Genomic DNA, 22,109 nt, shown 5'->3' with positions numbered 1-22,109 from the left:
TACATGTGTACAATAATCAAGAATTTTCTTAACCTTTTTCATTCAGATATTTGAGTTTCAAAAAGCAATAAACATAATATGCAGTCCATATTAATGTCTATGTAAACCATGCAGAGATTGAATAATGTTACACTTTCAACAAAAATGAATATCAGAATACACTGTGAACAGGTAAAGGATGAACCCTTGAATTTATGTATTCAATTACAGACTTGCTTCTTACAGTATACACGCATGAGTGTGTTATTATGGAAACATGGCCAAAGAGATTTTCCTAGCAAGTGGCCAATTTTTTCATGTGGTAGGACAAAAAGTCAATTATCTTGAAAGATTTAAAGTAAAATGAAAATATGAGTAAATTATTCCTCTTCACTGGTATAATAAAGATACACATTTTAGTGTTTTAACGACCCAACACAAAGATATCAGATTTAAAGAAACATGTAGTTATGTGATAAACACTGGGAGATATACATATATTGCATTTTTAGTGATGAAGCATTTTCGTGATTTTATCAATATTCAAGGTCAAATTAATATTTGCATCTAAAAATACAATTGTTGCATGTACATGTATTACACATAAAGGTAGATTGAAAATGGTATCCGTTGCCAAGCAACAATAATGTTTGGTTTGATAAATAAATAGTGAAAAATGCAATTTTCTAATGATTATCACAGAACTATCTTTAAAACTATCTACGCGTTTGGTTTTAAAAAAGATTTTTAAGATATAAGATAATATTATTATTTTCTTTAATTTCTTTAAATAGTTTGGAAGTACTGTAACAGAGTATATTTTTTCGCATTTGCGAGGTGTAGACTGATAGTAATTTAATTTTAAGTTTCTAATTATAATTACATGAATTTGCGGCGCATAAATAAAAAATTATCGAAGATTGTATTGTGTTCTAATTATAATGTATTTGGAGACATTGTTTGTTCATGTACATGTACATGTACATGCAAGATGTCTTATTTTAGTTTTAACATTTTTAACCAATATTCGATTATTAACCTCCTACTAAATTTTTAAGACTGACTTTTAGCTAGAAATAAAGTAGTAGCTACTGTCAGGAATGAACATTATATTTGCACTATACTAGGTATTTGACTGTTGATGAATGAAATAAAAGATCATTAAAGAGTATACGAGCATTCCATTATTATATTAACAATAAAACATTCGAAAATTACAATTAGAAATAGTTAACTTTTTTCTTTTCTTGAAATGTTGAGAATGATCAGCAAAATTGACTTGGATTTCATTTCGCCAATTGATTCACATCTTCCTCAACACATGCATGCACGGGTTAATGTCTTGTACACTAGAAAAGAGACCAGTAACCTGCCATTGGATGACAAACACATACTGTATTACGGAAACAAAATATATTTTGTTATCATCATGATATTGACATTGTTCTGTATCCATATCTATTCAGTGTGAAAAATTCTCTACTAAGGATAAAATAAAGTGTATTTTCCTCTCCGATTAGTATTCATTATGTGTTTGTGTGGTAATATGTCATTTGATTCTTTTGAGCCAAGAGTTGGATGCTAATTCATAATGTCAAACCAAAATTGTATCCATCTGTGAGTGTTTATGAAACACGATTTACTTGAAATTTGAAACAATATCTTTACGTATTGATCGCATCCAAAACGTTTCATCCAAATGCAACTTTTCCTCATTTTCCCTATCCTCCCTTAAACAGGAAAAACTTATGACTAGGAGATGTAATTCGCAAATTAGCCTTAAAATCTTTCATTATTGTCATTTTATGATTTAGTCTTTCTTTTACATTTGTAAATCAAAACATAAAGCATCGCAAGAAAGACTGGACACAATTTGTTTTCCTGTTTAAGTTTGTTACATGTAATATGATTAAGAATGTATTTTATGAATTATTTTTTTCGGACTTTTTCTGTGTTGATCACTTTAGCTGTCTATGCAACTTCACAAAGTCGAAGTGGGATAAGGGGTCATTTCTTCTGCACAGATCTATAGGTAACTAATTACTTAGTATATAACTAGGTATAACAAGGAATCACACTTTTTACAACCTAATCCCTACAAGGTCAACTTGTCAATATTTCCTTAGACCTATAACACGGATATTCCTCAGAAGTGGAATAAAGACAGTTGGAAGTACATGGATTTATTACATTTTGAACAGCGAAATACTGTAATTTATTTATTAAATAAAAGTGACATTCTGTAACAGTATGAACGAATATCAAAATGATATTGTGACACAGTGTCAAGAATTGTAGCTGTTATGAAAAAACAAGGCTCAACTCTCAAGCAGAGGGTCTGCAACATAAGAAAGCATGAGATTTATTTTTATTCTTGCCAGAATAATAAAGACTTTTTCCCACTTGTACAATGTATTGATTTATATATCTGAACTAGATAAAAGTTTGGGCTCCTAAAGGATAATTTGTGTCATTGGATTTAGGATTTGAAATAAAACACATGTAATGTGATACCAAAACATATGATTTCTTAAGCAATTTTTTTTAATCAAAATTGTTATAAAATTCAAGCTTTTCCTTTCAGTTGCAAAAGTAATGTGTGTCTAAAAGGCTCCCTTTCACAGGCATTTGTTTCTGTAATTAATTGGTATAGAGCAAAGGCACGTGTGTCCTCTATACCAATTAGTGTGCTTTTTAGTCGTTCCTTCAGTGTTTTGCATGAATGTAGCACATTCATTCATTCTAAATAAATATATTTAGATAAGCGTTTTCAAGCATAATTTTCTTTGATTTTCAGATTAGTTCATGTAAAAATAAAAATGAAAATGTTGTTGTTGTTTTTTTTTTAAAGACGTATCATACAAAGGGGATTAGCACACGAAAATATCTTGCACAAATGTCTAGATATCAATTCAAAAGAATTTTTGTTGTTAAAATGTACTGCCGCATAAACTGCATGGTGAATGTTGACTTGATCTACGCATCTTTAGGTCAGACTACCACAGTTCATGCATATGGCGTCTGACCTGTGGATTGTAAAGGAAATAAATGATGGGGTTGACCGAAAGGTTAAATAACCATACGACTCGTCCAAAAATTTGAATCACTTTGCTTTCACGTTCGCTGAGCACTTTGAAAAAGTTTAAAGAAAATGTAATAGGGAATATGATAGCAGAAAAAATGTAAATGGCCATAATCATCAAAATCATTGCGGACATCCTTCGAACGTACTGACTAGTTCTGAATCTACTAATAGACGTCCTCAATTTATATATTTTTGCCACGTGAAAAGCTAACATAAAGATACATGGAACCAGGACAAGATAGCCCCTGAATATCAGGACGACAATAGCGATCTTGGTTTTGGCAACATGAAATCTTGCAGAATAATAAATAACTCCAAACATCACACTGGAAATCCACATTAAAATTGATAATGTCAATACATATCGTTTTCTGATCGTCACTAATCTAAGAGGCACAGCTATCAAATAATATTGCTGTCCAAGCAACAGCAATACATGTGATGCCGATGCATGTGCTGTTATATAAATTGTCGTCATTATAATGTCACTATTGTTATCGACAAAGTTTTTGTTGGTCTTTGCAAGAATCAGATGACATAGATATTGGAACAGAGACACTATATCTGCTATTGCTAGAGCTCCTATGACCATGTAGGTAGGATAATGAAAGTGTTTCACATGGAGAATATATCCGATTGTTGTCATGTTTGCAAGTACTCCAAACGCTGCTATGAAAACAAATATTAGCAGCCAAGACGTATTTTCCGCCTCCAAGTGAACAGGTATAATGAACTGGGTATCTTCATCAGTAAATGGCTTTTGTACTAATGCTGATGATGATGTTGTTGCAATAGAATTGTTGAGCATAAAATCGTCCGTTCTCTGAAAGTTTAAATACTAGTTAATTTCAAAGGGCAACTTAGATCCTGGAAAGTTTCTAACAATAGAGAGCTTTAGTTACTCGAATACTCCGAAGGTGTACGTGTAGCCTACACGTACACGTACATCACGGCAACTTTTTATGCATTTGCGTTAAGTTACGCGTACGACCGGAAGTACTTGTAGCAGACGTAAACACTGTAAACATACACAAACATGTGTGAATTAAGGTAAGTAGAAACACAAAGAGAAATGAAAAAGACAAAGTTTAAAGAAATTCAAGTGTTTTTTTTAATTGTTAATAAAAATCCACACAGGTTTAAATTCAATTTTACAAACTTTTAGCAATGACGACTTGCTGTTCATGCTTGATGAGAGGATCATAGATCAAGAAGAATTATTTATTTTATGGTCATCTTTTAATTGCCGATCTCCCCAGCTTGCTCCTGATGGTCCTAGATTAAATTTTGATGCACTAACAGATGAACAAAGTTTTTCGATGTTCAGTTACATGTGTAATAACTAATAAAGGCCTTAACATCAAAATCATAGTAAAGGGTAGATAAATTTTATAAACAAAATGGTTTTTTTTTTTGTTTTTTTTAGGGGGGGGTTGCTTTTTCTTGAAATCTGGATCGACTGCTGTGAATTCTTGGAAATGACGAACTGAAAATTAGAATAGAAAGGTATCAGCAGACATATCATTTATTTATAGGTTTGGCAAAGATGATGTATTGCGTTTACGGACTACTTTGGGTATCCCAGAGAAAATAATTTGCAAAAACAAATCGGTTTCCAGTAGCCTGGAAGCACTTTGTATACTTTTGCGCAGACTAGCGTACCCTAACAGATTGGCTGATCTTGTTCCCATATTTGGAAGAAGTGAGCCCGAGATGAGCTTGATCTTTAATTCCGTAATTTCTATTTTTTTTTTTAATACATATATTCCCTATAAATATTTTTTCATGGCTAAAACGTAAACGGATATTCAATCAATCTAAAGTGTAAAGTGAACTTTAAAAAAAAAACATTAAGGACAAAAATAAACGATTTTAACAATGGATTAAGTATAAATAAATAAAGTACTTATTTTATAGACATTGGATTTCATTTACAATGTGCATGGAGATAAACTGACGTCTCTAAATCAAAGATGGATACAAAGAGATTTGCAGACTTTGATGAATTCAGTGGATAGGCTTTGTCCTCAACAAAATTGTTGGGGATTATTGATGGGACACTTCGTCCAGTATCACGACCATCTCAGTATCAAGAAACTATTTACTCAGGTACATATACAAATACTTGCTTACTCATTTCAAGAATACCGAGGTATTTCAGAACAAAAACAGAACTCTAAAACTAAAAATGAAAAGCCATTTATAATTTCCAAATGATGCAGTTCACGTGCCAGTCATACTAGACGTGTATGTATGAAAACATGCACTACTCATTTTAATTAAATTTAGTTTTTTAAATATATCAACACTTATCTTCTTAAAATACAGGGCACAAGCGGACACATGGGTTGAAATTTCAATCGGTAATGGCACCAAATGGTCTGATTGCCAATTTGTCAGGACCATACGAAGGAAAACGCCATGATGCAGGAATTTTTAGAGAAAGCAACCTTGCAAATGATCTCTTACGTAACATGAATTCCCCGAATGGCGAACCTTTCTGCCTATATGGCGATGCTGCATACCCCATCAACCGACATCTTCTCGGTCCCTTCAAAGGAATCAACCTTACAGCACAGGAATTGGAATTCAACAGACAAATGTCGTCCGTTCGACAATGTGCTGAATGGGGATTTAATAAAGTTTCTAAGTTACTTGCATTTTTAGACTTCAAAAAGAATCTAAAACTGTACCTGCAACCAGTAGGGAAGTATTACTTGGTTGGGGCTTTCTTGACAAATTGTCATACGTGCCTGTATGGAAGTGTCACGACTGACTATTTTGGAGTAGTACCCCCATCATTAGAGGAGTACGTTAATAACTTGTAGATTCAAATTGATTAAAGAAAAAAATTGATGAAATTTTCAATTACCCCCCCCCCCTTCCCAAATCATTGTTGTTCTTATGTATTGATTTAACTTGAACACCAGATAAGACCCATTGATAGTCATAATTGTAATTATTTAATTCTAATATTTATGACATCAACATCATAACAACATCAATAAAAGATTTTTACAACAGAAATCACTTGTTTACTTTGTTAATGAGTTCTTTGAACAGATCAATCATTGCTTTCCTTTCTTCCTTCTCCAACGCAAACCTCTCTTGGTCTAAACCTGTCTTTTCTCCTCAACTTCTACCCGTTTCTTTTCTAATTCTATCTTTTCTTTGCTTAACTGGTTCTCCGAATCAGTCTTCTTCTGCAGAAACTCAATCATACTAGTAGCACTATTAGTGGATCTTTTTCTTTTCAAAGCAGGGAGTTCATCGTCCTCACGAGGATCTGTAGTCAAACTGGCAGTTGCTAGAATGAAATTCAAAGGGTAATTTAGAATTATTTTTAGTATGACATGATTTATGAATCTATGTATGTCGGACTCCATAAATACCTAAAGAAATTGCCTAATTTGTTTTTACTTTCGTAGTGAATTACTGTAAGAACATTTTAATTAAATCAAAATCCATCAGACATACATACATGCAGTCATATTTTCCATAGCTTTTTTCCGAATCAGCATCCCCTTCTCATTCTCCTTCTGTTTCTCTTTCTTTTGCTGATGTTGTGACTCTGACAGCTCCAGAACTTCCTGCAATAATTGCTCCTTTTTACTGTAATCTTCATCGCAACCGGATCTGTGTGTAGTAAAGACAATTTTAAAAATCTTTCAACTTTAATTCCTTAATATATATTAAAAGAAAGTTTATCAAAGCCGAATGCAACAATTCATACCGGTAGAGTTTTCCCCGGTCTTCTGATTTAAAGTAGGACAATAAAAGAGAGGTCCGTTCCCTGCATCTTCTCCCATCTATGGCGACACCGTCATATATCTCCATAAAACTCTCTGCTATTTCAGACCACTTATTAGCAGCATCACCTGCATAAGGATTTACAGCAGTCACACATATAAGGAGGTCAATGTCATGCTTCACAGAGAAGCGAAACATCTTCTTCCTTGGAGTTTCAGCTGCTGCCATGTGTCAAGGACCTGCATTGAAATCTGTTGCATTAAATATTTTGAAGACTTATTTTTATTATTTTATCATATTTTTAATTTTCTAAGACTAAATAGGTATGCATAGTCTTAACTAATGAAAGCGGGTTATTATTATTATTATATCATAGAAATAAATTAATGTATTGTAGATTTTTTTTTATTTCTGCATGTTTAAAAACACAATGTTTAGGCCAACAATAAAAAAAAATAATATTTGTCTGATGTAGTCCAACCTGGAAATGCAGATTGTTCGTTTTATTTTTTAAAGTTAAAGCTATATATGGCGTATCTGAGCTAAAAAAATAAAAATACGAGATTGAGTGAACATGATAAATTGTTATTTACGTTCAAATTAAAATTTTCACCGATTTTGAGTTTGAATAACCCCATGTTTCTATTGTTAAATTGACTTTAAACTATGTCTGATATTTAAATGCGGAGTCGGTGCTACACACGGTTAATTGCTTCTGCTTTGGATGTGTAAGCAAAAAATATATGATTGATTTAGATTGTAATGTTTTCTTTGACACTGGGAACTTAGGCTTTATAAATCTTTATAACTGTTTTTAAAAAACATCTAGGTATAAAGGGGACGACGAGTTGATTCTGATGGGAAAATGGGGGAAGGGGGTGGGTTGGTTGGCAAATTTTGTCAAGAAAGATTATTTATTAATTATGCCCAAGATGAGCAGATACAGAAGCTTCCCACCCCCCCCACCCCCCCCCCCCCACCCCCAAAAAACACGCACAAAACAAAACAAACAAACAATGAAACTTCTTTCTTCAACACATCATATTTTGCATCAGTCAATGTGATACTGTTTATTTTGTTAAAGATGGAAGACATATTATTTATTTTCAACATTACTTAGTTCCAAAATTGAAATCTGCCAGCCCCCCCCCCCCCCCCAACACACACATACAAACAACTGGACCAACACATAGATCTAATGACACATACAGTTTCGTATTAAATAGCAGCTACGAAAGTTATGAAAAAAATCTTATTGCATACATTATCATATAAATTTTCATTGAGCCAACCGACTTTCCTCAATTTCAGGTTTTTCTCTACTTTCAAGTTTTGCATGATAGCGAGTGTCAGTGCATTACAGACAGAATTTGGTCCCTTTGTGAATGAAAATGTATATGATTCTTATGTTATATATGCTTATTTAATCATTTATATAAACATCATTTGTTAAAACTCTCAGAAAATTGCTTAGACTTGAAATAAAATTACAAATTATTTACTTACGTGTAAATCAAACGCCACACGTTCAATACGGGTAACTACACGTCACAAGAACGCGAAGGAATTTCAAAGTACACACATTCTGATGACGTCATACGTACAAGGTCGCAATAAACTTGTAACTAAAGCTCTCTATATATTAATGCATGAAAAACTTGTCAGAGAAATTTTTTGTTACACATTGGTAAAACAGACTCGAATTTTCAAGAGGAGATATATCTCTATTTATCCATCTTACTCTGAATGGATACTTAGAAGAAAAGAAAAGTATCTTGAAACGAAGTAACGGTTTGAAAGATTACGTTAACCCTTTCGACGCCGAATATAGTTACGCCAATAACGTCATGGGTGCCGTACTATGACGTCACCTGAGACGTGAAATAATTTGCTTCAGAAAAAAAAACGACAAACTGATAATGAAAAAAGCACCTGTTTAAACAACGTAATAGGGTGTTCATAGTTTTCAAGGAAAATCGTATAATATAGTCATATTTGTTCCAATAATTTATCGCCATTAAGTAAATTTAGCAAATATTTATCCTGTAGTGTACTGACTATCATCAATTTCACAGAGAAGTTAACTCCCTTGTAAATACACATCCTTTATTGTTTACTTCCAGTGACAGCGATATGATGTGATGTGATTTACTGTAAATACATAGAAAACAGATATACAAGTATTTGATATTACACATAAACCACACACTCTGCGATTGACAAATTAACATTACTCTGATTATTAAATAAATACTCTATGTTCTTTGTAAACAACATTTTTACAAGAAATATTGCACATGTACCCTAGTAAATTAGCACATATGAAATTCATATTACTATCAAACCACACAGTTTCAAATGAATTACCGTTACTAGAAAATGCTCAAACAAAATATATGATTATTGTAGAGTGCACATGCACCAAACAATTTCACGCAAAAATCACAGCAAATCTTTAACTTTCAATATCACATTATAAATATCAACCTATTATGACATAAATTTTCTGCACATAGTCATCAAATCATAAATCTTTCATGCGAACTTTCTAACATGTCACTAAAAATTACACCATTACAGGTGGACATTGAACATCTTTGTAAACATATAATTGATAACAATTATGCACGTTAAAATTTCTTATGAAACGATATACAAATAGATTTTATGTTTAACTTACCAATTTAGAAGTTTTCTCTCATGGGAAAAGTGAAGACAAACATGATAATCAGCACGGTGACTAGTAAGCACTGGTAAACAATTTCTAAAGTTGTAAAAAGCTCGTGCACCTGCGAAAATTGTAATATTGGAACCAAATCCGGAAAAATCTAACATTCAAACAAATCCGGAAAAATCTAACATTCAAGCTAAATCCGGAAAAATCTAACATTCAAGCTAAATCCGGAAAAAATGTTTTGTGTAATGTTAAATTTGCTGTAACAATCCAGCCCCCTAATTGTGGAACATTATGTGACACAATTACGTACAAAAGTTTCAATAAGAGTACTAATAAATAGTGCAAAAGTTTCTAACAATAATGAAAATAATTTCACAATCAAGGTTCATCCATCTCCAGAATGAGACAAAGTTTATCTATTGGACGTGTCAAAATGTTTGTTGCGGTCTTTACTTTAACTTGTCGTACAAGTCCAAAACGATCAGGAATAGTCTCAAGAACCACTCCTATGGGCCACGAATTACGAGGAGCGTATGAATCACAACTAAGACCACATCACCGACTTTCAGGTTCCTCTTTAACTCATGCCACTTTTGACGTTCTTGTAGTAATGGTAAATATTCTTTCTCCCATCGATTCCAAAAGAGATTGGCCATATACTGAACTTGCCTCCAACGACGTCTGCAGTAGTTGTCTGTTTTTGTAAATACACCAGGTGGTAAATTTGGCTGTCTTCTCATCAACAAGAGATGATTTGGTGTCAATACCTCCAGGTCATCATAATGATCCGAACTCTTGGTTATAGGTCTGTCATTGAGAATTGACTCTATTTCACACATGAGCGTATTGAGTCCTTCATCATCCAAAATCTTCTCTCTAAGAACACTGTTCATCACTTTTCTTACAGTCCCGATGATTCTCTCCCAAATACCTCCGTGATGGGATCCTGCCGGGGAATTGAATTGCAAATCAATGTTTCTCTGTAGCATTGCTTCATGAATCTGCGATTCATTCCAGTCTTTAATTGTGTTTCGCAACTCACGATCTGCTCCAACAAAGTTGGTCCCATTGTCCGACCGGATTTTCTTCACTTGACCTCTACTTGCGATGAAACGACGTAGAGCATTGATGTACGAATCTGTAGTCAAAGAGGAAGCAACTTCTAAATGCACAGCACGACTGGCAAGACAAGTGAATATAACTCCTTAACGTTTGACGTGGCTTCTCTTCAACTTCACCTCAAAAAGGCCAAAATAATCCACACCAACTCTAGTGAACGGCGGATCATCAGGTACCAAGCTATCCTCTGGTAATTGAGCCATTTTCTGCTCTCCAACTTTGGATCTTTGTCGACGACATACTACACATTTCGAAATCAACTTCCTGATAGAGGAAGGTGCATGTATTAACCAATACTTCTGTCTTAACATAGAAAGCATATGATTTCTACCACTATGTTTCAGTTCATAAACTTGATTCACTTTTAATAACAGCCCTCACTGTAACCTTTTTGACCTCTGGATCATCATCAAGGATCTCGTCAGAAAGTTCTGTTGGTGTTTCAGGCCAATTTTCTTCTTTTGTCAACAAAATTTCTGGTGCCATAATCCAATGTTTCCCTTGAAGTATATCATTTGCAGACAGGCCTCTTGATGCAAGATCAGCAGGGTTTAATTTGGTATTGATGTATCGCCATTCATCCGGTAAGGAGCCTTCATGAATTACTGCAAGTCTGTTTGCAACAAAAGTGTGAAATCTAGTTGCGGTGTTTCTTATGTACCGTATGACTGCCATGCTGTCCGTCCAAAACACAGTTTTGTCTATCAACACATCTAACTCGGACTTCAACATCTTATCAGTGCGAACTGCAACGGTAGCCACAGTCAATTCTAGTCGAGGTGTGGTTATTTGTTTCAAAGGGGCAACACGAGACTTGCCAATAATGAATGAGCAATGCACTGCACCATCTAAGTTCTCTAGTCTCAAATATGACACAGTTCCATATCCACGTTCACTGGTATCTGCAAAATGATGTAGCTGTGCAGATTTTATTTCTCCAAATTCCACAGGTTTAAACCATCTTTTCATTTAAAGTCAGAGAGTTTTTCAAGATCTTGTATCCATTCATTCCATTGTAGTACGAGATGTTCTGGTATCCTTTCATCCCATCCTAGCTGAAGTTTACAGAGTTCTTGAAGTAAACACTTAGCCTTTCGGGTGAATGGGGCCAAAAATCCTAGGGGATCAAATACACTGCTCAACATGGATAAGATACCTCTCCTCTTCAAGGGTTGGTCTTTAATGTCCATCTTGAAACAGAAAACATCATTCTCTACACACCACTGAATCCCAAGGGCTCGATCAATGGGAAGGGTGTCATTGTCCAAATCCAAGTCTTTAACTTCCTTAGCTCTCTCAAAAAATGGAATGCAGTTTATTACTTCTCTGCTATTGCTAATCCATTTATAAATATGAAATCCTCCTTTCATTAGCAGATTTTGTAAGTCAAACAAAAGAGAAGTTGCGTCAGACACGGTTTTCACTGATTTCAAACAGTCATCCACATAAAAGTTTTTGAGAACAGTGTTAATGACTTCGGTGTAAAGTCCTCTGTAATCCTGTGCTGTTTTCCTCAAAGCATAGTTTGCACAACTTGGTAATGATGTCGCACCAAATAAGTGCACTATCATTTGATATTCAATGACATGTTTACTTGGATCTCCGTCTTCCCACCAAAGGAATCTAAGGAAACTTGCATCCTGGTCTGGAACTCTAACTTGATGAAACATACTGTCAATGTGTCCCATAATCACAATTTCATCCTGTCTGAATCTAAGAAGAGTGTCCCAATCAGAGTATTTGTTAGATTCGGTCCTTGTAACAACTGATCATTCAATGAAGTTCCCTGGTATCGAGCTGCACAATCGAATACAACTCTCAGCTTCCTTTTCTTAGGATGGTATACTCCGTGATGAGGCAAGTACCACACCCGTCCATCAGCCTGATTAAGTTTCTCATCTGGCACTTTCACAGCATATCCTTCATCAAGAATCTTTTTCATGAACACACAGTACTCTTCATGAAAATTTTCATCACGACTAAATCGTTTCTGAAGTGACAACAGTCTCTGTTCAACTTGTTTCCTATTATTAGGTAAACACACATTTTCTGACTTAAACGGAAGGCTAATTATGTAATGTCCATCCTCGAAATGAATCGAGTTTGACACACATTCTAGAAATCTTCTATCCTCTTTTGAGGGCTCACACTTATCATCAATAGTCCTTTCATTAAAGTCATGGTTGAACTGATCACAAACCTGTTCCTCCAAGTTGATCATGAGTTTCGCATCAACACGATTAACAGATACAAATCTATTACTCGAATTCGGATGAATTTCTAGAGGTCCATTTATCACCCAGCCTAGCAAAGTTTTTACGGCAAACGGTCCATTATCAATACTGGGTATAACATCCCAAGGTTCCAATGCCTTCGGCACATTGACTCCTATTAGAAGTCCAACATCTCCATAAATTAGAGGAAGTTCAATATTACTGAGATATGGATAGTTCTTAAGATCCTCTGGTGAAATCACATGTCCTTGACACAGGTAAAACAGGTTGCGTGTAGACTGGTGGAAGTTCCAACACATTCATACCACTGATGTCACATATTTCTAATCCAGAAATGACATAACAAGTCTTTGTATGCTGCTGTCCCATTGTTGTGAGGTTAAGGTTCATTTTCTTTCCACTTTTAATGATCTAACAATGTTCTCCAAACAGAATGTTGCATTACTTCCGGAGTCAAGGAAAGCATAAGTTTCTACGTACTTGTCACTGAACTTTAACTTGACTCGGACAGGCACAATTGGTAGTGCTTGCTAACCAGCCCCCATATGAACAGAAGATGGCGTAGCTGACAACGGAGTTTCACTATTTTTATATTCTCTTGAAGCAGTATTTGATTCTTCATTCTGTCTTGGATCAACGTGAAGAATGGATGGATGAGACTTGTAACCGTGAGCACACGACAACTAGTTTTCAAATGTCCAGATTTTAAGCAAGCAAAACACAGTCCATTTGTTTTCAAGAATGCATATCTGTCTCTAAGAGGTAAGATAGTAATACTCAAACACATATCCAATGAATGAGCTCCCTTACAGAATATACAATGTTTTGAAAATGTTTTCATCTGAGTAGCACTGTTATTACATACAGATCTTGAGTCAGTTTTCACAGTAAAGTTTTTATGCGTTTCTGATTTCTTGTGGTCTTGTAAGCGTTTGTTGGCTGAACTTGGAGTACTCATCATTTCTCTTCCATATATGGGATCAGTTGCTTTTTTGGCTTCCTTACGAACAAAGTCAACGAGATGGTGAAATTTCACAGATAGTTTCTTTTCTTTCAATTCATACACACAATTGCGCCGTTTATCATGAAGGTAAAATGGTAAGTTTTTGACCAACAGTTTCAAATTTTCTGAATATTCCAGCACACGACCCGCATCAATGTTTTCGACTGCATATTGACACTCTCGTAGGAATATAGCAAACTGATCTAAAGCTTTTGCACTGTCTTGTTTCACTAGAGGCCAGTTGAGAGCTTTCTTTACAGATGTCAGGGTCTCCATAACGATCCTTTAACTCTTCCAGTGCTGCTTTGTAGCCACGTTCAGCATCTAAATATGAATAACCAGTCACAATCTTTGCGCTTCACCAACAGTAAACTGTAATAAAAAGTTCAAACGTTCTTCATATGATTCAGTGTTGGAACAAATTCTAGCATTGAATTGTCTCCAAAATTTTGTGTAATTCATAGGATTTCCATCATACTTTTGTATGTCAGCCTTTGGTTTGTTCAATTCACGAGCTACAGTCTGTATTCCACTATTTGATTCAGGTTTGGAATCCTGTATGGTTGTTAGCAATGCTGGATCAACAATATGTTGCACAGGTCGATGAATAATATTCGGAGTAGAGTTCTCACTTGCAAGAGCATTCATAGGATCAAGATGAAAAGTTACATTTCTGTCTACATTTTCATTGATGAGAAAGTTTTCTAGTTGTTGGTCATGCAGTTCACTTCTTTCAAGTTCTTCCAGTAATCTGGTTCTTGCATCACTTATCTTAAGCTCAGTTTTAATTTTCAGTTCTTCTTCTTTCATTTTCAGTTCTAGTTTAGCTGCTTCCAACTTTCGTTGTTCATCTAATGCTGATGCTTTGGCTAACAATTCTGCTTTTCGTTGACCTTCCTTTAATTTCTCCAAGAAAATTTGGCTCGAAGCTTTAGACGTATGTGACAGTCTCGATTTCAAAGATTTGACATCAAAAGATACTTGACTTGGTGAATGCTGTTTTGAATGTTTTGCGAACCACTGTTCCACAGAATCTTTCACTTTCTGAAATCTCACATTCCTTTCCTGGAATTCTTTGTCATCTTTTTCTCCATCTTCAGAAGAAAGTTTCAAGAGATCCTGAAAACTTTCATGAGAAAACAACAGTTCATCATAAGCTTTCAGCCATTTCTTGTGGAGTTCTTTCACTTCATTTGCATCTGTTGATGTAGTCAATAACTCTTGAATACTATCACTCAAAGCTACAAGTTTACACTCACATGTGTGTCAATGCTTAAATTTTCTCTCACGCTGATATTCCAAGCCTTTTTTCTGTAAAGGTTAGAGGTCTTGTCTCTCCTCCTGTAGCACCATCTGCCATGACGCCTCTTTCTTGGACTTCTACAGACAAGATCTTCTAAGTTGTAAATGTTGTACTGACTATCATCAATTTCACAGAGAAGTTAACTCCCTTGTAAATACACATCCTTTATTGTTTACTTCCAGTGACAGCGATATGATGTGATGTGATGTGATTTACTGTAAATACATAGAAAACAGATATACAAGTATTTGATATGACACATAAACCACACACTCTGCGATTGACAAATTAACATTACTCTGATTATTAAATAAAAACACTATGTTCTTTGTAAACAACATTTTTACAAGAAATATTGCACATGTACCCTAGTAAATTAGCACATATGAAATTCATATTACTATCAAACCACACAGTTTCAAATAAATTACCGTTACTAGAAAATGCTCAAACAAAATATATGATTATTGTAGAGTGCACATGCACCAAATAATTTCACGCAGAAATCACAGCAAATCTTTAACTTTCAATATCACATTATAAATATCAACCTATTATGACATAAATTTTCTGCACATAGTCATCAAATCATAAATCTTTCATGCGGACTTTCTAACATGTCACTACAAATTACACCATAACATTGAACATTGAACATCTTTGTAAACATATAATTGATAACAATTATGCACGTTAAAATTTCTTATGAAACGATATACAAATAGATTTTATGTTTAACTTACCAACTTAGAAGTTTTCTCTCATGGGAAAAGTGAAGACAAACATGATAATCAGCACAGTGACTAGTAAACACTGGTAAACAATTTCTAAAGTTGTAAAAATCTCGTGCACCCGCGAAAATTGTAATATTGGAACCAAATCCGGAAAAATCTAACATTCAAACCAAATCCGGAAAAATCTAACATTCAAGCTAAATCCGGAAAAATCTTACATTCAAGCTAAATCCGGAAAAAATGTTTTGTGTAATGTTAAATTTGCTGTAACATGTAGCTAGAATACACAAGGGAATTCTTTAAGTACATGTATAACAAAAGAGACGTTTAAACTTTTTCAAATAATATTTCAAATGTATGATTGCCGTCACGAGAAAAGGGCCCTTAAATAGCTTGACCCTTTCTGAATGCAAATATATATATATAACTTTTGAAAAATCTTTTTTTTTTCATTATTTTATAAGCATTTCAGTAAGGCACTTTAAAACAGCGCTGACGTTGCTCACTGAAAACGTACTGATGTCCCAAATAGCAATATCAGTTTCTAAACATTCTTAAAATTATCTAACTAATCCTAATCGTTTGACTCATAAAAACTTGAGAAAATATTTCATTTTTTTTTTCTAAGCTACTAGTATTTAATTATTCCTAAGAAAAGACGCCTTACTTCATACTTCTGGAGAGATCCATTAATTGAGGAGGAGGGGATGTAGACATTTAGGATCTGAGAACGGTTTTTATTACATTTTCAACAGTGAAATACTGTGATTTATTTATTGAATAAAAGTGATATTCTCTCACAGTGTGAAAGAATACCAAAAATGATATTCGCTCACAGTGTGAAAGGATATCAAAGTAAGTAAAAAATAATTTCTGGCCTGTCATAAGATAGAGATAGTAACTAAGTATCTTGATAGAGCTAAAGCTGCAAATTTCTTCCTAAATATGTTGCTAAAATCCATGCTATGTAATGTTTTAAATCTGACACACAACTTCTAAGCTATGACGTCTCAACCGCTCAACTATGACGTCAAGCCTACGACACTGTGTTAAGAAAAGACAGAGGCAAAGGGAAAATCACAGAAAATGTAATAAATAGAAAATTCAATGTTTTGTAATTGAATATGGAATTTATTTCACTCGTGAGGCAGGATTTTTTGATATTTTCACTCGTGCTTCGCACTCGTGAAAATATCAACAAATCCTGTCCCACTCGTGAAATAAATTCCATATTCATCTACAAAACATTGAATATCCACAATTTCACAGAAGGTATTCCTTTTTATATTTAAAATAATCTAGCTCAACTAATAAAGGATAGAAATCACTTGAAATATAACCCCCTCCCCCCTCCAAAAAAAAAAAAATCGCAGATGCCCCATAGAGAAAAAAAAGAATCCCAACCCAAACGAGGGGACAGCGCGTAAAACGGACCATCCCCTCGCAAAAAAGCAAATCGATCTCGATATTTAAAACAAATTAAATACTTTCAGATAAAAGCACGCATTCACCCCACCACCCACCCACTCACTCACACCCACAAGTGCGTTACTTTTTCCCCTTTAACTTTGTTTAAAAGAGAAGATAATAACACTCCAAGTATTTTCTGTATCATCCTTTTTTTTTTAAAGTTGATATAGTTCATAAAGTCATAAATTTAAAAAAAAAAAAAAAAAAAAAGGTCTGTTTTCCTACTTCAAAGCGGATTTTTTAAATTTAATATTCTTTGAAAATACGTTGAATATTTTTAAATAAGTTTTTATTAATCAGGGCCGTAATAAGCAATATCAGTTTTTTTTTTTTTTTTTTTTTTTTTTTTTTTTTTTTTTGAAGGGGGGGGGGCATACATTTTCATTTGGGGGCACTATAATATCGACAAAATTATTGGGGGGGGAGGGGTGTTCCTACGGCCATGTTGTTCATACAAACCAATTTCTTTGCCTTTCTTACGTATGGAATACAAACATAAAAAGAGGCACATAATGATGTACATGTAACAGGATTGTATTGTGACAGTTTATTTCATACAAGAAAATTGAAACTTTAAGTAAATTTTTTTTAGTTTTTCCCAAGTAAATCAGGTTATATCAAAAGTGGTCTTCTTTTTTTTAACCAGTGCTCTCGACGCTTATCACTTGGACACAACAATCGTATAACATTTCTTTAAAGGGCCGAAACTGTCATCTCAAATGAAACGTTAAGGAAATTGGTTTCGTTAAAATATATTTTAAAGACCGCAGGACATTAACTGGCAAGATTGGAAATATACAGCTTACGTCATATCCATCTGTTACAGTTAAAATATTTTATGATCGACACTGATATGGGCTGTCCAAACTCAAAAACTTTCTGCTTATTTCTAAGATCTACCCCCCCCCTCCCCTTTCCGGAATCAAATGTTCGTCCTCTTATTATTTCTTTTAAACAAAAACATTGGACAGAAAACTCTGAATTATATATAAATGTCAAACTATTCCGAAATTGACATTATTTGTCTTTTGGATCTATCACTAACACTGTGCGTTTAAGAGTAGCTGAGGTGAATTTAAGGTATGTCACTCGTCAGCTTTTTAGAAAAGTTCAGTCAGAACCCTTAACTTCAAAACTATTTTCAACAATTCAATTTTTATAACATATTTAAATCAAACAATGCAAATTAATCAACATTCAATGAAAAAACTGCTCAGAAATTCATAAAGAAGCAAGATTTATGAGGGACTATTTCTTGTGGTGGAAGGATATTTAAAAGAAAATTCTTCAAATCTCTACATTTGTTAAATTTAATGTCTTGGAACTATAGCACCAAATATTTTTACTTAGAGAAAATTTTCCGTTATGATATGCTAGAAATATTAAATATAGGTCTCAATTTATATTTTTAAAATAAATTTTACACATTCACTCAACAGTCTTTGCCAAGAAATAAAGATACATTAAAGAAGTCAAGATAAAATTTTCACCGTTTTTTGCCTGAAAATCGCAAACCCGCTCAAATGTTTTGACTCTAATAGATAAAAATGACGTAAGCTGCATATTTCCAATCTTGACAGTTAATAATGTCAGAATGAATAGGAAATTCGCGATCATATTGCCAGATACTAACTATCACCTGCTTGACATAGAATATAGCCGTCAGTCACGTGTCAGTTTATGCTTACTAAAGTTCGAGATTTCAATCCTAGGAAAAAAAGAATTCCTTTCAGCATTGCGCTTGATCTGAAATAATGACCTTTCTGGATTCCTGGAATTAAAAAAATCTCGCGAGAGATAAATTACTAATATGTTTACAATGTTTGTCTGGTTTCCAACTCAGCTTTAAGAAAAGTTCTATAATTGAATTTTTCTAAGTATAATAGTTTGATCAAAGAGATGATTGCACTGATCTTGGCTCTTTTCTACATATGCATAATTATCGCAGCTGGGCTTTTCTGAGAAAAGTGAAATACAGCTGCATTACAATTTCGACGAAATCTAAAATTGAAACTGAATATTTTGGAAGACTTGAATATACATGTATCTTAACGCAGTAATCCTCCTCCGTGACACCAGCTTATCTGACATCTTAAAGCTTTTCATACTTCGATGCAATGAAATGTACATGTATAATTATGTCTCAAGCAATAATTGAATAATACGTCCAAAAATGTTTATAATATTTTGTATAAGGCGATGCAGGTAAGCAATATCCATTTAATGTTTGAAACTCTACCGCTCTACTCAACTCTCTTCATAGGCAAAGTGGAATCTTGAAATTACAGAACATGACTGGTATTTTTGTCTGTTACCACAGGACAGGATTAAAAACTTTTTCCTTTAAAGGCAGAAAGGTGTGTGTGTGTATGTCCTTTTTTTCCTCAAAGTCATGTACAATTCAACTTAACTTTCAGAAAATGTCGAGATATCCGGGGTGTCGAGATATCAGAGTTGAAACTTGACGTTCCAGATTTCAATGCTAAACATGGCTACAATCATTACATACACGAATTCAATAGTCAATTAAAAAGATGATTCCTTGTACATTTTTCACAGTCATCAAAGTTTTGCACGAATCTCCATTTTTCTTTTGATCGTTCGTTTGTTTGGTGATTTGTTTGTTTATTGTTCTTTGTTTTTGTTTTTGCTCAAAACACCACCCTTGCTTTTATTTTTATCTTTTCCATAATGTACAGACTCCATAATAGTGTTTGGGTTATGATTTTGAACTTTTTCACAATTCTGAATGACATCCATAACCACTTGTTACATGTAATAGTATATTTTTCTTCTATCACTGATTTATTCTCAATCTATGTTTCCATATAAACATTTATCAGAATTTCAATAATGATTTCTTTACAGCCTAATCTACAATTTAATTCTATTGTTTGTTCTATTTCAGTCCACATTCACTTCCTAAACAAGTTACAAGTTCATTTCAATTGGCTTTTATCAGAACAATTTCATATTACTTTCAGGGATTACTATTTTTCTTTGCATTTTATCGATTATTTCAATTTTTTATTTAAGCAAAATTTAGGTTTTTGCAAAAAATTGTGTCCCCTCCTCCGTTTTATTGTGTGTTAATTAAGTATAGCTGTGTGCCCCCCCCCCCCTCCTCTTTAATTTGTTGTTGTTTAATGTTTAACCGTGCGTTGATTCAAGCATCCCATGTTACCGGAATTCAAACAAAGATGGGGTCTCTTTTTAATTTTGAACTTTTACTGGTTGCCTTTTCATTGGGAGATTTTTTTTTTGCTTGTCAATTATCTCTGCATGCCACCCTCCCCCAACCAACACCCATTTGGAAATCGACGCTATACACCCCGAGACTGTCTAATCGAGTATAACAATATGATTAGCTAGGGATTAGAATAAAAATGGTCAAAACATTTCATAAGGTGTTATTCAGAATAAAAAAAACCACTTATAAAATAAAAAATGCTTATGTATGTGCAAAGAGCTTTCTCTCTCTCTCTCTCTCTCTCTGAAAAAAAAAATATATGCATGTAAATGTATGTATTACCGGGGAAAACAAGTGTAAAACTTTCCGGCAACAATGAACCATAAAAATGCTAATACTTTATTTACAATGCTAGCGTACTCCTAAACTGACGTCATAATTAAACGTCATATTTAAACCAGTACCTATGTAAAAAATAATGACCTATGGTTGCGTCAAAAAATAGATATTATTGTGTTTAACTACACCTAAGGTATATGGTTAATAAAAAAATTAAAATATTTATTGAAAAACGACATTTGTGTCGGTTTGGCGTTGACACAGTAAACGGCATTAATGTCGCTTTGGCGTCGAAAGGGTTAATATGAATGCATTTTTGTTCGGTAATTCAGATATGCATATGCAGTAAAATTCGTTCAAAGCATTTCGTCAGGCAAAACTCGGGTTTAAGCTATCCTTGCCAATCGGATCTCAATATTTATCATTTTTTACTCTATTTCAACGTTAAAATACAAATACAGGTATGATTTTAAAGTATGTAGTTCATCAAAATAGTAGCCATAAATCTATTTTACAAATAAATCTTACCCTGTTATACATCATGCTTTCAAAAATAATGTAACCACTAGAATAATGGCCTGATGCAATCACTATCTGCTCGACACACAAGCTCACACGGAAAAGTGAGTTATATTTATAAACGGTTCCTTTATAAATACTGGAGGATGCAACGTAGAGGGCACCGTGTAATTCATGGACTGTAGGCATGGAGTGGAGTTACGGAATGGAGTTTGGAGTCAAATTTTGGAGTCTGGTTTTTTTTTTCAAATTTGATTTTATTCCCATGTTAGCAAAAGCACCAGCTATTGCAATGTTTAACAAAACTCCTTTTACTAAAATTAGGTTACGAGTATCTTGTTGAATCACCTTAAAATCTGCTCAAAAACAGACAAATAATGTTTCTTGCTACTTTTTTAGATGGTGTCATTCATGCCAGTTTGATACTCCGTAATCCATTTTAAGGTATTTTTCTGCTTCTTTGCCTGAAATTTTCCGATTGTTTAAGCAAATATATTCTTTCTTGCAATACCCCCAAAATAAGACTTACTGAATGTGAACTTTACATTGATCAATCTTGGTATGAATATCAGATTTAATTTGTCTTACTGATGTATAGAATAAAGATACAAAATTCTTCAGGTGACAACTCTTTCGTTTTATTATATTCCCGTGTTGCTATTACATGTAGAAGTGATGCGTGTGTTCCTTGGAAAAGTGTAGATGAA

The 22,109-nt window shown here is 33.8% G+C and overlaps 3 protein-coding genes across 3 annotated transcripts; all 3 read right to left on the bottom strand.

The window, feature by feature from the left end:
• Positions 1 to 2,334: 2,334 nt before the first annotated feature.
• On the bottom strand, positions 2,335 to 21,467 carry LOC133188954 (melanocortin receptor 5-like). Its single transcript, XM_061324425.1, has 2 exons — positions 21,412 to 21,467; positions 2,335 to 3,887 (listed from the first exon to the last, which is right to left on the bottom strand). Exons 1-2 carry the CDS (start codon positions 21,424 to 21,426, stop codon positions 2,976 to 2,978), a joined length of 927 nt encoding a protein of 308 aa, XP_061180409.1. The 5' UTR covers positions 21,427 to 21,467; the 3' UTR covers positions 2,335 to 2,975.
• On the bottom strand, positions 6,178 to 7,042 carry LOC133188683 (uncharacterized). Its single transcript, XM_061324185.1, has 3 exons — positions 6,798 to 7,042; positions 6,546 to 6,700; positions 6,178 to 6,371 (listed from the first exon to the last, which is right to left on the bottom strand). The coding sequence occupies exons 1-3, from the start codon at positions 7,040 to 7,042 to the stop codon at positions 6,178 to 6,180; spliced, it is 594 nt and encodes a 197-aa protein (XP_061180169.1).
• Positions 13,213 to 15,312, bottom strand: LOC133188682 (uncharacterized). The gene is made up of 4 exons (XM_061324184.1): positions 15,268 to 15,312; positions 14,214 to 15,101; positions 13,710 to 14,099; positions 13,213 to 13,374 (listed from the first exon to the last, which is right to left on the bottom strand). Exons 1-4 carry the CDS (start codon positions 15,310 to 15,312, stop codon positions 13,231 to 13,233), a joined length of 1,467 nt encoding a protein of 488 aa, XP_061180168.1. The 3' UTR covers positions 13,213 to 13,230.
• Positions 21,468 to 22,109: the final 642 nt, after the last annotated feature.

Source organism: Saccostrea echinata, unplaced genomic scaffold (assembly GCF_033153115.1).
Source record: "Saccostrea echinata isolate AGI-Se365-2 ecotype Australia unplaced genomic scaffold, CSIRO_AGI_Sech_v1 ptg000016l, whole genome shotgun sequence".
NCBI lineage: Eukaryota > Metazoa > Mollusca > Bivalvia > Ostreida > Ostreidae > Saccostrea > Saccostrea echinata.
Note: the sequence above shows the minus strand (reverse complement) of the source record. Positions and strands in the feature narration are given on the sequence as shown.

Excerpts from the sequence above, each read along its gene's own strand:
- LOC133188683 (XM_061324185.1), bottom strand. The coding sequence starts at position 7,042 with ATGGCAGCAGCTGAAACTCCAAGGAAGAAGATGTTTCGCTTCTCTGTG. Across the intron at positions 6,701-6,797 it reads GACCGGGGAAAACTCTACCG|ATCCGGTTGCGATGAAGATT; the intron begins GTATGAATTGTT and ends TACTACACACAG. Across the intron at positions 6,372-6,545 it reads TATGGAAAATATGACTGCAT|CAACTGCCAGTTTGACTACA; the intron begins GTATGTATGTCT and ends ATTTCATTCTAG.
- LOC133188682 (XM_061324184.1), bottom strand. The coding sequence starts at position 15,312 with ATGTGTATTTACAAGGGAGTTAACTTCTCTGTGAAATTGATGATA. Across the intron at positions 14,100-14,213 it reads ACTTTTTATTACAGTTTACT|AAAGCTCTCAACTGGCCTCT; the intron begins GTTGGTGAAGCG and ends ACATCTGTAAAG. Across the intron at positions 13,375-13,709 it reads TGAAAACTGACTCAAGATCT|CAAGCACTACCAATTGTGCC; the intron begins GTATGTAATAAC and ends GGGGCTGGTTAG.